This window comes from Pituophis catenifer, unplaced genomic scaffold (assembly GCF_029215685.1).
Source record: "Pituophis catenifer annectens isolate HBS135680 unplaced genomic scaffold, rPitCat1.0.hap2 SCAF_1, whole genome shotgun sequence".
NCBI classification, from domain to species: Eukaryota; Metazoa; Chordata; class Lepidosauria; order Squamata; family Colubridae; genus Pituophis; species Pituophis catenifer.
In genome coordinates, this window is record NW_027256881.1 from 3,051,757 (window position 1) to 3,068,887 (window position 17,131).

The 17,131-nt window shown below is 42.7% G+C and overlaps 1 protein-coding gene across 1 annotated transcript in view; it reads right to left on the minus strand.

Annotated features, from left to right (window-relative positions):
* The window catches only part of MED13 (mediator complex subunit 13), a 173,823-nt gene that overhangs the window by 85,163 nt on the left and 71,529 nt on the right, over positions 1 to 17,131 (minus strand). Inside the window, 1 exon segment of the mRNA XM_070931998.1 lies at positions 5,203 to 5,348. Coding sequence (XP_070788099.1) covers positions 5,203 to 5,348 — 146 coding nt within the window.

The window sequence follows — 17,131 nt, forward strand, 5'->3', positions numbered from 1 at the left end:
GAAAGTCTTCCAGACACAGTGACTTGGGGTTTCCCAACACCAAACTTAGTACCGTAATCACACTATGTCAGATCAGTGGAAAGCTGTTAGACAGCAGCATGGATGGGTCCTCAAATTTGTCACTGATCCAATGTCAAATTCAAATTCCCCAAGTTCATCTTTCTGGGTAACAAGATGGTATTTGTATCGATCACATTAATCCCATTCTCCTGCCCCTCAATTTGGAATACTGCTGCACTGAGATCATTTAGACATGAGCCAGCAGTGTGCGGCGGCGGCCAAAAAAAAGTAACACAATCCTTGGTTGTATAAACTCATAGAATCACGTGAAGTACGTATTAGTACTGCTATATAAAGTCTTAGTAAGGCCACACCTGCAATATTGCATCCAGTTTTGGTCACCACATTACAAAAAAGATGTTGAGACTTTGGAAAAAGTGCAAAGAAGAGCAACTAAGACGATTAAAGGCCTGGAGACTAAAACATATGAAGAGCGGTTGTAGGAATTGGGTATGGGCAGTCTAGAGAAAAGAAGGACTAGGAGGGACATGTTGGTAGTATTCCAGTATTTGAGAGGCTGCCACAAAAAAGAGAGGGTCCTTTTTTTCCCCAAAGCACCTGAGGGCAGGACAAGAAGCAAAGGATGGAAACTAATCAAGGAGAGAAGCAACCAGGAATTAAGGAGAAACTTCCTAACAGTGAGGACACTTAACCAATGGAACAGAAGTTGCCTTCAGAAGTTGTGGGTGCTTCATCACTAGAGGCTTTTAAAAAGAGATTGGAGAAGCGCCTATCTGAAATGGTATAGGGTAGGGGTGTCAAACAGCATCACGTGACATATCAGGACTTTTTTTCCTTTCACTAAACCGGGTATAGGCATGGCCAGCGTGTAATGCATCCGGCCCGTGGGCTGCAAGTTTGACAGCCCTGGTATAGGGTCTCCTGCTTGAGCATGGGGTTGGACTAGAAGACCTCCAAGGTCCCTTCTAACTCTAATCTGATTGATTGAAAAAACAGAGAATTTGACACAACTGAATCGGTCCCAAATCACCTAGGTCTCAACAATAGGGAGAGGGGCTGGATCTTTTTGTCATTCAACGTTTAGTACTTCCACATCTGCCACTGATGATCACTTCAGTTGTGGTTTCCTCCTCTTCTTCTGCTTACCTTCCCACTCCAGGAACACCTTATACAAGTAGTCCTTGACTTACAACCACAATTAGGATCAGAATTTCCAGCTTCACCCATTGACTTGTTGGAAGCCAGCTGAGAAGGTTGCAAATGGTGATCATATGACCCTGGGATACTGCAACTGTCATAAATAAATGCTGATTGACAAGCATCCAAATTTTGATCACATGACTGTGGGGTTCTGGAATGGCATAAGGACCAGTCATGTCACTTTTTTTCAGTAGCCTTGTCACTAAATGAAATGGTTTGTAAGTTGAGAACTGCCTGTACTCTCTCCACACAGACTTATCCAAAGGAAGGAGGGGAAGCGAATACAGGTAGTTCTCAGCTTACAACCACAATGGACCCCAAATTTTCTGTTGTTAAGCAAGAGAGTTCTTAAATGAGCCTTGCCCCATTTTACAATCTTTCTTGCAGTTAAGTGAGTTACTGAAGTTAACATGATTGTTAAGTGAATCTGCCTTCCCCATTGATTTTATTATTATTAAATTTATTTGACTCTGCTTGCCAAAAGGCCACAAAAGGTGACAAAATGACCCCGGCACACTGCAACCGTCACAAATACGTGCCAGTTGCCAAGCATCTTGAGTTTTGATCACATGGCCCTGAGGATGCTGCAATAGTTGTGTGAAAAAGACTCAGAAGTAACTTTTTCCATTGTCGTCGTAACTTTGGATGGTCACTAAACAAATGGTTGTAAGTCCAGGGCTACCTGTAGTAAGAAGCCTATTCTTTAGCCAGTCTTGTTTCAAATCTGGACTTAGCACGCAAACATCTTTGATCATCCTAACCGGTGAATTTTACTTGGAGAAAGACAGGGCATGTTTCTTTTGATTATCCTGGTTCTCTCAATGAAATCGCTGTTTGGGGGGGGGTGTTTATAGGGAAGCCAATACAGTGGTTTCAAATGTGTGGGGTTGGACTAGAAGACCTTCAAGCTCCCTTCCAACTCTGTTTTTCTGATGTTCATTTCATTCCTGTGTGCAAACCTGGGAGGTTTCTGTTCAACTTCGGGTTTTTTTGCCTTGTGGGATTCCACAGAATTCTATTCTCTCTCTCTTTCCTGTTTATATTAAGTCAGCAGGGGTGGTGATCCAGTGATCTGCACTGCTGTGTCATCAGTATGCAGATTACATTATCTCTCTTTCCTACTGGAATGTGTAGGTGCTTGACAATTGCCTGGAGACAGTTGCAGGCTGAATGAGCGCCAAGGAATTCAAACTGTATCCACAAACAACTAAAAGTATCGATCACAGGTTGTTCTCGGGCTTGGGAATTGGGACAGTATTCTGGATTGAGATAAAATGCAACAGAAAGTACAAGTAGTCCTCGATTTACGACCACAATTCAGCCCAATATCTCTGTTCCTACGCAAGACAGGTGAATTTTGTCCCATTTTATGACGTTTCTTGCCACAGTTAAATGAATCATTGCAGTTATTAAGTTAGTAATACAGTTGCGAAGTGAATCTGGTTTCCCCACTGGCTTTGTTTATAAGATGATCAGATGACCCTGGAACTCTGCAACCGTCATACATATGAACCAATATTTTACTGAGCATCTGAATTTTGATCACATGACCATGGGGATGCTGCAATGGGCGTAAATGTGGAAAAGATCACGTCACTTTTTTCAGTGTCGGTCGTAACTTTGAATGGTCACTAAATGAATGGTTGTAAGTCAAGGACTATCTATAACCAATGCATAGTTTAGAGTTTATCCTTAGTTTCAATACGCAAGTAGCTTTGACCTACAACCACAACTGGAATTTTGATCACTAAGTAATACAATCATTAACTGAGTCATCGTGTCCCTAGACTCGGTTTCATGACCATTTTTATTGCAGTTGTTAAGTTCAACAACTGTGTTGAACAAATCTGGCAAATTGGCAACATCCAATGGATGTTGCTTGTTTGAAAAACGGCTGAGAAGATTGCAAATCACAATTGCGTGTCCACAGGACGCTGCAGCTAGGCATCAATGTGAGCCAATTGCCAAGCACCCAAATTGCGATTAGATGGCACAGCAGGGATGGTACAGCAGTCGTAACTTTGAGGACAGGTGGTAAATCACCTTTTTTTCCAAGGCTGTCATAACTTTCATCAAATGGATGGTCATAAGCCAAGGACTACCGGTACAGTATTGCTACAAACCCAGCCAACCACTTACAAAGAGGAGCCATGCCTACCTTTGACTGACATACTACTTGCACCTTTAACTGAACTGGCAAGCCTCAGTGATCAATGTCTAAATAATTTTGTGCAGCACATTCTTTGTACAGCTATATTTAGAAACTGTCTAGAAACTGCAACTAGTGTAGACCCCAGTTAAGCTACATAGGGCAACACCAGTCTTGAAGGATAAACGCCAGTCATGGAGCATTAAGTTTCTACCTGTGACCTATGAGCCCCAATTTAATCTGTCGGACTTCAAACATTTAAAAGACTGCTCCCATCAATTCCATCTAACTCCCCCCCACCAGCACTAAAATCAACTGCTTGAACCCCCAGAAGTTGATTTGGTTCATAACAGCAGGGTCAGCTTAATGACGGCACTCCAATTATGAATTTTTTTTCTGAGGGAAGTACAACTTTGGGGGGGGGGTTGTCCTTGGTGCTCTCTGAGCTTGACTGTTTCCTTGCAAACATTTCGTTACCGAACTAGGTAACGTCATCAGTTTGAAAACACCATTCCCTTATTAACACCGATGATGTAACCTAGATTGGTAATGAAACATCTGCAAAAAAACAACCAAGCTCAAAGACCACCCAGGACCCTTCATTTCAACCATGAGCTACAAATATTCTCCTTTGTAAGTACAACTCGCCCTAAGGTGTTTTCATTAGGCAATTGCTAAAGAAGCCTTGTTCATACAGATGCTTGTATGATATCAATTTTCAAGGACCAGCAATCTTTCAGACACTGTCCAGACTGTTTTTCTATTTATAATGATTTTTTTAAATGATTATTCATTTTATTTCAGGATTTATTTCGGATTTTTATTACTTTACCTCCAGAAGGAAATAGGATACTGAAGTAAAACAAACAACACAGCATCCTACATATTGTAGCATGTGTTCAATACAAAGTATCTTAATAAACAGCACATTTAGTCCCAAATCACTGCCATCTGCTTAAATTTACTATGATGGATAATTTCTTCGACAAAATGAAAAAAAAATTAAGCACAAGTCATACAAAGCACTGAAGTTCGGGGGGAGGGGGGATCTGAAACTCATCCTGTGTTCTCCCAATGTATGATCATCTCTTGTGTTTCCCCCCTCCACCCACACAATATTTTGAAATTTATAGTAAAGGAAATGCATATTTAATTATGCATGTATTAACTGCAGCTAGAATTGCATTTGCACAAAATTGGAAAAGTGACGAGATCCCTATGGATGAGAACGTGATTAGGAAAATATTAGAATGTGCAGAAATGAACAGATTAACGCTTGCTATAAAGGAGAAAGAACAAATTGAATATTATATGACGTGGGAGCTATTTTATGGATGGTTGGAGAATAAAAATAGAAGTGAGAAATCAATGGAGGTCAGTGAAATAAAAACGTATATTAAGATAGGGATGTAAACAATGATTATTATTAATATGATTGTTAAGATTATTATATCTAATATAATACTATATTTTCAGTAGAAGATATGTTAAGAGGGAGAAATGAATAGAGTTATAATGCTGATTATTATTATTGTAAAATTAGAGATTATCAATGTAACGAATACTGTAAATTTTGACTGTAATAGCACAGAGGCATTTGTACCTATACGACACACTGTTTAATGGAAGATGATATGTTCAAGTTAAAAGAAAACAAAAAACCTACTTAAATATCTATCTATCTATCTATCTATCTACCTATATCTATATCTATATCTATATCTATATCTATATCTATATCTATATCTATATCTATATCTATATCATCTATATTGATTTAAAGCTTGGGAACAGAAGGATTCCATTTTCGTATTCAGGCAAACAAACCCTACCTTGAAAAGGACTGTTGGACTGCTGGGCGAGGGTGAGATGTTCTTCACTCAAGAAGTACACAGGTTGATGCTGGTTTATTTCCACGCTGGTACAAACGTTGCTGTCCCCGTGCAAGAAGAAGGTGAACGAGCAAGACAAGTGCTCACTAAAGAAGAAACAGAAGACAATAAAGTTAATCAGCCCTTAGGGACATGCTAAGAAGGTCGCTGGGCAATGGTTTAAAAGAGGGGCGCCTCTTTTAAAAAATTAGCAATCTGACTTAAAGCACCCATTATGTGTAAATTGAGAGCAGAATCTTAGAGGCTACCAATCAGTTGGCCTCCATTTAATAAATCACAGTCTAAAGTGGCTGATCAGAAAGTATAGTACAGGTAGTCCTCGGGTTACAGCAGTTCATTTAGTGTCCGTTCAACATTACGACGGTACTGAAACACCTGACTTATGATTGTTTTCAACACTTACAACCCGTTGCAGCATCCCCATGGTCATGATAAAAATTCAGACGCTTGGCAACTGACTCATATTTACGACGGTTGCAGTGTTCCAGAGTCACGTGATCACCTTTTGCCACCTTCTGGCAAGCAAAGTCAGTGGGGAAGCCAGATTCACATCACAACCGTATAACTTTGCGAGTTATAAGTTGCGAGAGGGCTCGCAACTTAGGCGTCCTCCTGGACGCACGGCTGTCTTTAGAAAAGCCTATGACGGCCGTGGCCAGGGGGGCTTTTTATCAGGTTCGCCTGATATGCCAGTTGCGTCCCTTTCTGGATCGGGACTCCCTACGCACGGTCACTCAAGCACTCGTCACTTCCCGCCTGGACTACTGCAATGCTCTCTACATGGGGCTCCCCTTGGGGTGCACCCGGAGGCTGCAGTTGGTCCAGAACGCGGCCACGCGGGGGATTATGAGAGCGACGGGACGCTCACATATAACACCTCTCCTGCGCGAGCTGCACTGGCTTCCTGTGGTCTTCCAGGTGCGCTTCAAGGTGTTGGTGACCACCTTTAAAGCGCTCCATGGCTTAGGGCCGGGGTATTTACGAGACCGCCTGCTGCCGCCGATAGCCTCCCACCGACCAGTTCGCTCACACAGAGAGGGCCTCTTCAGGGTGCCGTTGGCCAGGCAGTGCCGGCTGGCGACCCCCAGGGGGAGAGCCTTCTCTGCGGCAGCACCTGCCCTCTGGAATGACCTGCCCCCTGAGATACGCACGATATCAGACCCCCGGACTTTTCGTCGGGCCTGAAGACACACTTGTTCCATCTAGCTGGGCTGGCTTGATCCCATCCTCTCAGTTTTTTAATCGAATTCGGTTTTAATTGGGTTGTTTTAAATTCGGGCCAAAATTATTTAATTGTTTTTTACAGTGTTTTTAAATTTTATACACTATGTTTTATCCTGGCTGTACACTGCCCTGAGTCCCGCAGGAGAAGGGCGGTATAGAAATATATACATAAATAAAATACATATAAATAAAATACATAAAATAAACTAATTTAATAACTGCAGTGGTTCACTTAACAACTGTGACAAGAGAAGTCGTAAAAAAAGGGACAAAACTCACTTAACAAATGTCTCACTTAGCAACAGAAATTTTGGACTCAATTATGGTTGTAAGTCGAGGACTACCTGTACAGCAATAAGATTTGTGGGCCCACTATGGGGGCACTATTAAACCTTGTACTGCCAGTGTAGGTATTAAGATTTTTTTTAAAGTGATAGAAGTAGTCCTTGATTTGTGACCCCAATTGAGCCCAAAGTTTCTGTTCCTAAGCAGGATATTTGTTAAGCGAGTTTTGCCACATTTTACGATCTTTCTTGTCATAGTTGTTAAATGAATCATTCCTGTTGTGAAGTCAGTAGCATAGTTGTTAACAGAATCTTTCTTCCCCCATTGTCTTTGCTCATTAGGAAGTCACAAAAGGGATCACATAACACACCCACACCCACTGCAACCATTGTAAATACATGCCAGTTGCCAAGCATCTGAATTTTAATCACGTGACCCAGGGGATGCTGCAACAGTCATGTGAAAAACGGTCATAAGTCACTTTTTTCAGTGCAGTTGTAACTTGAACAGTCACTAAAGGAATGGCTGTAAATTCTTGATGTAAGAACTTTGTGTAAGATAACACAAAAAGGACTCAGATTCTGCCTAGACTTGCACATTGCTCCTCCATATTAATGCAACATATTAAAAAGTATGTTTAACATTGTCATCAAAGCAGATCAGGACTTTATTGCTTTTCAAAACTCATTTGATAAAAACAAAAATCCGATCTGGAATATGGTGCAAAAGGAGAATAGCAAAATGAATGCGAATAAGCCGCTTATCCTTCAGAATTATGATCTCCAATATCTTGCAGCACTCATATCTTTCACCAAATTATTTTTCAGCAACATTTGAAGAAACATACTTGCTTTCAGATCTAAATAGTCTGAAGTCGCAATCGAGAAAAAGAATCTGGCTATCTAAACTGGCAATTCAGTCTTTAGATTCAAAATACTATGAAATCAGAACAACATTAACGAAAGAGAGGCCTAAAAGAAAAAAAACCTAAAACACTTAAGGGAAAATATATTTGGCAGAACTGTTTAAAATTAATTTGTATTCCATGATCTTTAATTACTAATGAGTATTTCAGAAAACAAAGCAAAACAAAACAAAAACTACACCACGGAAACATACTCTCTCCCCTTCAATTAAATTGCAAGTAAATTAACAATAGTGACGCTTGATGTTATTCTGGCAATCCTCAAACGCAACCCCAGGAACTAACTTGTCCCCTGTTGTTCCAAGGGAAACAGAAGCACTGAAAACCAGGGCTTAATGTTGTAGTTCCCAAACTGTGACACCACAACAAACCCATAGGGGCACAGTGGGATTACCTTACTATGTAATAAACAAAACAGTGACTGACGTCACTGCAGCGCCCTAGGGCATCACTGCACACAGTTTGACAAACACTAGTGGCACTGCCAACTAAGACTGTGAACCAAGTCTGAAATCTCAGACAATGTACAAACCTCTCCTTTTTAATATTTACATGAGGCTTCCAGATGAGCTCATCCACTGCTATGGGGGGACGAATCAGGAGTATGATGGTAATATCCAATTATGTATCTCCACCTCTGGCGATTGAAATGATGCCATGAATGACTTATCCCAGTGTCTGGAGGCCGTGGTGGGTTCCTCCCGGTTCGGTCTGGTTCGGCCGAGCCGGTAGCGGTGACGATATGACGTCACCGAACCGGTTCTCTCCCCCCCCGCCTTCCCACCCCCCCACGTTATTCTTACCTTTTATTTGGTCCCACCCCCAATCTATTGCTGCCTCCTGAGTCCCAGCTGATGACTAGAGGGAAAAAAACTGTTTAAACTCTTGCTGCGGGGCTTCAAAGGGCCGTCCTACAGCTGATCAGTGTTAAAAGCAAACAAATGAGTCAGGTCGTAAGTGCAAGGACTGGTCGTAAGTACGAGGACTGGTCGTGTGAGGACCTTTCAGAAATGACTCTGATCAGCTAGCCACGCCCACCTAGTCACATGACCTCTGAGCCACACCCACAAAATAAGCCACGCCCACAGAACCGGTAGTAAAAAATTTTAGAACCCACCCCTGCTGTAAGGGTCTAGATGGGGCTGGCAAAACAGAATAGCTTTGGGGCCACCAGTTCCAGGCTAGACCGGATTGGCTCTTTGGGTATGTTACATAGTGAAATGGAAAGATGAACGGGAACTAAGATTGGTAAGAAATTTGTTTATCAAATTTAGAAAAGTGCCCATCTCCCTCACAGTGGGAGTTTGGCCAACGTACAAGTGAAATATGAAAACTGCAGTAAAATTATATTAAGTGGCAGAAATGCAGGTGGCCCCCATTATTCATAGAGTTGCATTCCAACCAACAACAGCAGTCAGTGGAATCATGGATAAAAAGACCTCCAGTGTATAGCAACTGACGAAAAGGTTCTGCAAATAGCAATCAGCTGGTGTCTAGGCAGAATTTCAGAGCTGAATAAACTAAATTAACTGGATAGGCTAAACAAGCTGAATTAACTTTTTCAGGGCTGGATTGGCTTTATTAAACAAGTTATTATACAGGTAGTCCTCGACTTAGGACCACAATTGAGCCCAAAATTACTGTTGCTAAGTGAGACAGCTGTTCAGAGAATTTTGCCCATTTTACAATCTTTCTTCCCACAGCTGTTAAGCGAATCACCTCAATTGTTAAGTGAATCTGACTTCCTAATTGACTTAGGCTGCAAAATGTGATTGCATGACCTTGGGACACTGCAACCGTCATAAATATGAGCCAATTGCCAAGTATCTGAATTTTGATCATGTGACCACGGGGATGCTGCAACGGTTGTGTAAAAACCGGTCATATGTCATTTTTTTCTATGCCATTGTAACTTCAAACAGACACTAAATGAACTGTTCTAAAGTGATGATAAATAGATATCGATCGATCGATCGATCAATAGATCAATAGACAGACTGTATTGTTTTTATTTATTTTTTTACGGTGTACCCTGTTTCCCCGAAAATAAGACATCCCCTGATAATAAGCCCAATCCGGCTTTTGAGTGCATGCGCTAAAATAAGCCTCCCCCTGAAAATAAGCCCTCCCCGAAAATATTTAAACGCAGAGCTGGAAATCAGGTAAGATGGCAAGAGGAGCTCTATCTTGCTTCACATGCCCCAAAATAATAAGACCTTCCCGAAAATAAGGCCAAGTGCTTATTTCGGGGTTCAAAAAAATATAAGACAGGGTCTTATTTTCGGGAAAACATGGTACATCACACAGAGTCACTGGTTGAAATGGGCATCTATAGAAATTACTTGTAAGTGATTGGGGCCTGGGATGGCACTATTGGTGTAGATGTAGGGATGGAGTAGAGTAGCTGGGGTGGGGTGGGGAACCAAGGCCCTTTAATGACTTGTGTAAGCTGAACCTTAAGTAAGTTCAAAATGGCACAGAGACCAAAACCACATATCAAAAATCTGGATATACAAACACTTTTCTGCAGAAATATGTCTGCAATTATCATCCATAAATATAAAAAACTGCATACAATAAGACTGAAGGATAATGAGAGCCATCAACATAAATGTAAATACCATGTCAAAACTATTTTCTAAATTTTTTAAAAAGGTTTATTACTATAATTTATATACACCAAGGAGCTATTCCCTGACTAAATTGCTTTGCCAATGGACCCAATGAGAACAAAGTTTATTTTAATATTCAGGTGAACATTTTTTTCACATAAAAAACAGCCTAAAAGATTAAAAATAAATTCATACCAATATTTCATATAAGGTGGGATGTCAAACTCACAGCCCAAAGGCCGGATGCATCATATGTTGGCCACGCCCACCCCCAGTTTAGCGAAGGGGGAAATTGCGATACACCACATGACGACGTGACATCTTGAGTTTGACACCCCTGATCTAAGGGGTGTCCAACCTTGCCAATTTTAAGATTTATGGACTTCAATTCCCAGAATTCCTCAGCCAGCATTCTGGGAGCTGAAGTCCACAGATCTTAATGTTGCCAAGGTTGGACACATGCTGTAGGTGATTGTCTGTTCTGTCCATACTTGTATGTAGACAACCACACAATCTGAAGCAAATTCTCACAAATTTTCTTGCAACAACAGAACACAAGAGCCAGCTCCTTTGCCTAGCTCAAATGTGGGGAACAATGGCTCCTTTATGACTTCAACTCCCAGAATTCCAGAGCGAGCTGAATTCTGGGAGTTGAAGTCCACAAGTCATAAAAGGGCCATTGTTCCCCATCCCTGGCCCAGCTACTCTACATCATCCCTACATCTATACCAATAGTGCCATCCCAGGCCCCAATCACTTAACATACAGCTACAGGCACTTTCACATTCTCTCCATCTGAGGTGATACATGCCATCATCTGCCAGGAGTGCCACCCTAGATTCTATGTAGGACAAACATACCAGATGTTGTGCAAAACCATTAACCAGTTCGACATCAGGATTCAAAATAGAAACAAAGTTAAAGCAGCAGGACATTTCAATACAGATTTCCGAATGACAGTTTTAGAAGAAAGGAACTTTGACAGCATAACTGAATGGGAAACCAGCCGAGTTTACATATCAAAGAGGTTTCAGGCTATCTCAGAAGGATTTAACAACACAATGAGTTCTTAATACTTTACAATTGTTAACCAATAAACACTACTTATCAGTGCAGCTAATGAAGTAAACACCAGTTCACTTACGCCTTGAATAAAATAATCTCAAAAAATGCTAACAGACTTTCTGAATCTTGGCTACCAAGACTAGCACAGTGTTTTCAACCTTGGCAAGTTAAAGATAGATGGACTTCAATAAAGGAGAATATTTATAGCTCAGGGTTGAAATGAGGGGTTCTTGCCGCTCTCTGAGCTTGGTTGTTTTCTTGCAGATGGTTCATTATCCAAACTGGGTAACACAATGAGAGTTGATGAACTTCAACTCCCAGGATGTCCTAGGCAGCCATGATGGCACCCATCCGAAACATGCCAAAGTTGAGAAACACTGGCCTAATATGACTCTCCTCCTACAAGAGTTTCCTACCAAGTTCATTAACCTGGCACATGTTTATAAACGCCTTGTCACTTGCATTTTAAGCATCTATCCAAGATGTTTCAAGGACACGCTGAGACATTGCTACCATGCTTACAAAAGAAAAATTCTAGTGAGTTAAAATTGGTATCAAATCAAAGACAGACAAGGGATTTATTTCTATGTTCTTCTCACCATATTTCAATGAATGGCATGAATGCTGTACAAAAGGGGTCAAGCCCCGGGGCTGGATCTGGCCTGTTGGGTGCTTAGATCTCGCCCGTGGGGATGCCCTGGAAACAGTGAAGGACTGGCCCACAGTGCCTCTGCCAGAGAAAACAGAGCTTAGGAGGCCGCACGTGGTCTTCCTGAGCTCTGTTTTTGCTGGCAGAGGGTTGCAGGAGGCCGTCACAGCCAAAAATGGAGTTTGGGAGCCCATTTTCGCTGGCAGAGTGCTCGGGCTGCTAGAGGCGCCCCCGATACAAGTGATATCAAGCTAGCCATGCCCCCCTGGCCACGCCATCCCCAAGGTCAAACATAACCCTCAATGAAATTGAGCTTGACACCCCTGCTGTACAACATTGGCAGTGTTAACACACAAAAGCATGGAAGAAAAACCAAGTCTTCACGACAAAGTAAAAACAATTTCCACCCACTCTCAAATGATGGGAAGCATTGCACATGATCTGCTGGTAAAGACCCAATAGAAGCTAAAAGGTTGGGTTTTTTTTTTTTTGTTTTTTTTTGTTTCCCTAAAAGACATTCAGGTACAGAGAGTCCTTGACTTACGGCCACAGTTAAGCCCAAAATTTCTGTTGCTAAGCGAGACAATGGTTAAGTGAGTTTTGCTCCACTTTATGACCTTTCTTGCCACATGTTAAGTGAATCGCTGCTTCTGTTAAGTTAGTAACAGGGTTGTTAAGCGAATCTGGCATTCCCCCCCCCCAATTGACTTTGCTTGTCAGAAGGTCGCAAAAGGGGATCACGTGATCCTGGGACACCGCAAGCAAAGTCAATGGAGAAGCCAGATTCACTTAACAACCGTATAACTAACTTAATAACTGCAGTGATTCACTTACCAGCGGTGGCAAGAAAGGTCATGAAATGGGGCAAAACTCACTTAACTACCTTGGTTAGCAGCAGAAAATTTGGGTTCAATTGTGATAGTAAGTCGGGGGGGGGGTGTACCCATATTTTACTTTTTGTGTGCCTGTCAATTAATTTACCTTTTCCATTAAGGCAGTGCTGAGCTTCAAAAAACAAATGAAGCCATTATACAGTGTAAGATTTTGTGTCCTGATGTCGGGGTCAGTCTGTGCTAGATCTTTAAGCATTAGCTCAGAAACAGATTCAGCCTTCATTTTAAACTGGCTATGAGCCAGTTCCAAGCAGCTGTAGAGTAGCTTACAGACAAATGAAAATAGACCAGATCTTGTGGCAGGGACAAATATATCTGCATAGAAACAAGAAATTCAGAAGTCAAGTAATTGGCAATGAGGTTTTAACCATTTGGGCCATTTACTTTTGTACAAGAAGGTACTTGGGAAAATTACAGCCAAGTTGTCATTGAAGAAACAACGCAGAAAAGCCCTAGTTCAGTAATGGCTAACCTTTTTGCCGTCGCGTGCCAAAAGCAAGGGGAATGGGGAGGGGGGTGTCGCATGTGCACGTATGCCCCCCCACACCCCTCCCCCCATGCATACATGCACGACCCCTCCGCGCTCAAAAAGGCTACCGGTGTGCCCTGTAGGCCCGTTTTTTCGCCCTCCCCAGGCTCCAGACGCTTTCTTGGAGCCTGAGGAGGGCAAAAAGGGCCTTCCCCACCCCCCTGGAGGCCGTCTGGAGGACTGAAACGGCCCATTTATCGACTTCCGATGGGCCCAGAAGGCCCAAAAATCAGCTGGCTGGCATGTGCATGCGCGCTGGAGCTGAGCTAGGGCAACGCTCGTGTGCCCACAGATATGGCTCCGCGTGCCACCTGTGGCACGCATGCCATAGGTTTACCATCACAGCCCTGGATAATTAAAAGTAAGATAAGCTTAATCATTTTGTAACTGAGATGCAATTGATGTTATTAAGCAATTTTACTGATAAAAAAAATGAATTGAAATTGGAATTTGAAACCCTGCCAGTCCATAATAGGGCCCTCTCTGACATTTTCAAACAGAACTCCACAAAAGAGAAGAGAAGAGCAACAAAGATAATTAGGAGACTGGAGGCTAAAACATACGAAGAACGGTTGCAGGAAGCGGGCATGTGTAGTTTAATGAACAAAGGACTAGAGGTGACATGATAGCAATGTTACAATATTTGAGGGGTTGCCACAAAGAGGGGCAACCTATTCTCCAAAGCACCTGAGGGCAGGGCAAGAAGCAATGGGTGGAAACTAAACAAGGAGAGATACAAGCTAGAACTAAGGAGAAATTTCCTGACAGTGAGAACAATTAACCTGTGGAACAACTTCCCTCCAGAAGTTGTAAATGCTCCAACACCGGAAGTTTTTAAGAAGAGATTGGATAACCATTTGTTCTGAAATGATATAGGGTGTCCTGCCTAAGCAGGGGATTAGACTACAACAGGGGTGTCAAACTCAAGGCCCAGGAAACAGCGAAGGACCGGCCCACAGTGCCTCTGCCAGCAAAAACGGAGTTCGGGAGGGAACAGGCAGTACTCCCAAGCTCTGTTTTCGCTGGCACAGGGTTGCAGGAGGCCGTTGCCGCCGAAACCGAGCTCAGGAGCCTGTTTTCACTGGCAAAGTGCTCAGGCCACCACAGGCACCCCTGACACAAGTGATGTTGAGCTGGCCACGCCCACCCCTGCCCCGCAAGGTCAAACACAACCCTGATGCAGCCTTTAATGAAATCGAGTTTGACAATCCTGAACTAGAAGATCTCCAAGGTCCCTTCCAACTCTGTTATTCTATAAAAGAAAGGCCTCCTCCAAAGCTTGTATCTCTCACTCTGGGTTTTGATGGCCTTTTGGTGACTACTGGCTTAGCAATGTTTACTTCGTTTATTTTTCTAGACTTCCACCGAAGTGTGGCAAACTCTTTCTGCTTGTCTGTGCAAAACGCAGTTTAACAAGTTACTTTTAAAGTGAAGCTTGTTTTTTTTTTTATTTGATTTGATTTATATGCCGCCCTTCTCCGGAGACTCAGGGTGGCTTACAATATGCTAAGCAATAGCCTTCATACTTTTGTATATTTATACAAAGTCAGCTTACTGCCCCCACAACTGGGTCCTCAATTTACCTACCTTAGAAAGGATGGAAGGCTGAGTCAACCTTGAGCCTGGCGAGATTCGAACCTGCAGTAATTGCAGGCAGCTGGTCTTAATAATAGGGTGCTTTAGACCACTGTACTACCAAGGCTCAGTCAGAAAAAAAGAAGCACCAGTTGTAGATTTCACAAAAAGCAGTGTGCCCATATCTTAAATCAATATAATTTCTGGAGTTCCAATATCTTGGGATCTTAAAGGTGCTTTTTCAAGAAGGCCGGGTCCGAATCACAGAAGATTATGGCTAGCTGATGAGAGCTAAATAGCTTGAAATAGATCTATACTAGTCTCCCTTTATTTCTTTGTCGGTAAACATAAATTCAACACAAGAAGCAACTGGACTTTCTGGTTTTTCTTTGAAGACGTTTCATTTCCCATCCACGCAGCTTCTTCAGCTCTCTAACTTGGGATATTATTCATTTCTTGGGATAAATTCATTCATCAGCGTTTATTATAAAATTTATATATAAGAATGTTAGGAACTGGATCTAGCCCAATAACTCAAAGACATAACCCAATTCTTTTCAGTAGTTTTATTGTTGATCTGTTGGTACTGGAGGTCACTGACCTTGTACCTTTCTCTTTCAGGTATACATCTGGAATCAACTGTGGAACATGTGGTTGGCCCTTTTGTACCCAGGAGGAGGGGTCAAGAGGTAAGGAGTGGTTACAGGGATTATGGGATATGTGGTTAGTTAACCCTTGAAGGACCGGGTGGTCAGGGAGAAGTAATAGTTAGGCATTTATCATGACAAAACCCCCTCTAAATGCCTAACTGGATACCAGGGGTAATGTATGCGCACATACAGGAAATACACAAGTACAGACATGAATTACAAGCAAACACGCATTTTTGACATTAGGTAAGCATGTTGTTTATGTGGTAGGGGTTTAGTGAGAATATCTGCTGTTTGCTCCTCTGTGTCACAGTGTACTGCTCTAATGAATCCTATCTCTGAAAACTGCCTGACGTGTTTGTATTTAATGTCAATGTGTCTAGAACGCTGACCTATGGCATCGGCCCTAGAGATCTCTATTGCTGCTTTGTTGTCTTCGTGGATAACTATTGGATATGAGGGTTCAGCCCAGATGTCGCAGAGCAGGTCATCGAACCATACTAAATTGTTTGCGGCCTTTGATAGGCAAACAAATTCTGCTTCCGTGGTTGATGTGGCCACCAGTTTTTGCTTTCCAGTGTACCAATGGATGGGGCAATTGTTGAGTAGTAGCACGTAGCCAGAGGTGCTTTTTCTGCATCCTATGTCCCCAGCCCAGTCAGCGTCAGCATAGCAGGTTAGCTTTGGTTTCTCGGATGTTTCTGGTTCTAGGCAGAGTAGGGCATCCGCGCTGAATTTTAAGTATCTGAGTAGTCTTTTGATGGCGTTCCAGTGTATTAACGTGGGCTTGCTTACATGCCTGGACAGTAGATTGACGGCTAAGGCGATGTCGGGCCTGGTCCAGTTGGATATGTACAGCAGTGACCCTATCGTTGATCTATACAGTTTGTTGTCTGTGAAGGGTTCAGATTCCTCATACATGGTCTTCAGGAACTCAGGCTGCATGGGGGTCTCGCTGGGTTTCGCTTCGGACATGTTGCATTTGGACAGCAGCTCGATGATCTTTTCTCTCTGGGAGAGGCGGAAGCCCTTGTTGGTTTTTATCACTTGGACCCCTAGGTACCTGTCAATCTTCCCGAGTGACTTTAGGGAGAAGTGGCTACCCAGGTCGGTGGCGAACTTGTCACATCTGTCCTTGTGTTTGCTGATGTACAAGATGTCGTCCACGTAAACGAGCACACCCTCGAATGTGTTGTTTTCTCTCCTCGTAAAGAAACATTTGTCGGCTGAGGTGGCCTCGAAGCCCATGGATCTGAGGGCCTTGGCCAGGCAGTCATACCACCTTTTGCCTGACTGCTTGAGCCCGTACAGGCTTTTGTTCAGCAGCCAGGTTTGGTCCTCGCCTTTGTTGTATCCAGGCGGCGCCTTGACGTATATTTCTTTGTCCAACTCGGCGTGCAGGTACGCTGTTTGCACGTCGAACTGGAAGACCTCCAAGCCTAGGATGGTGGCTATCACCAGG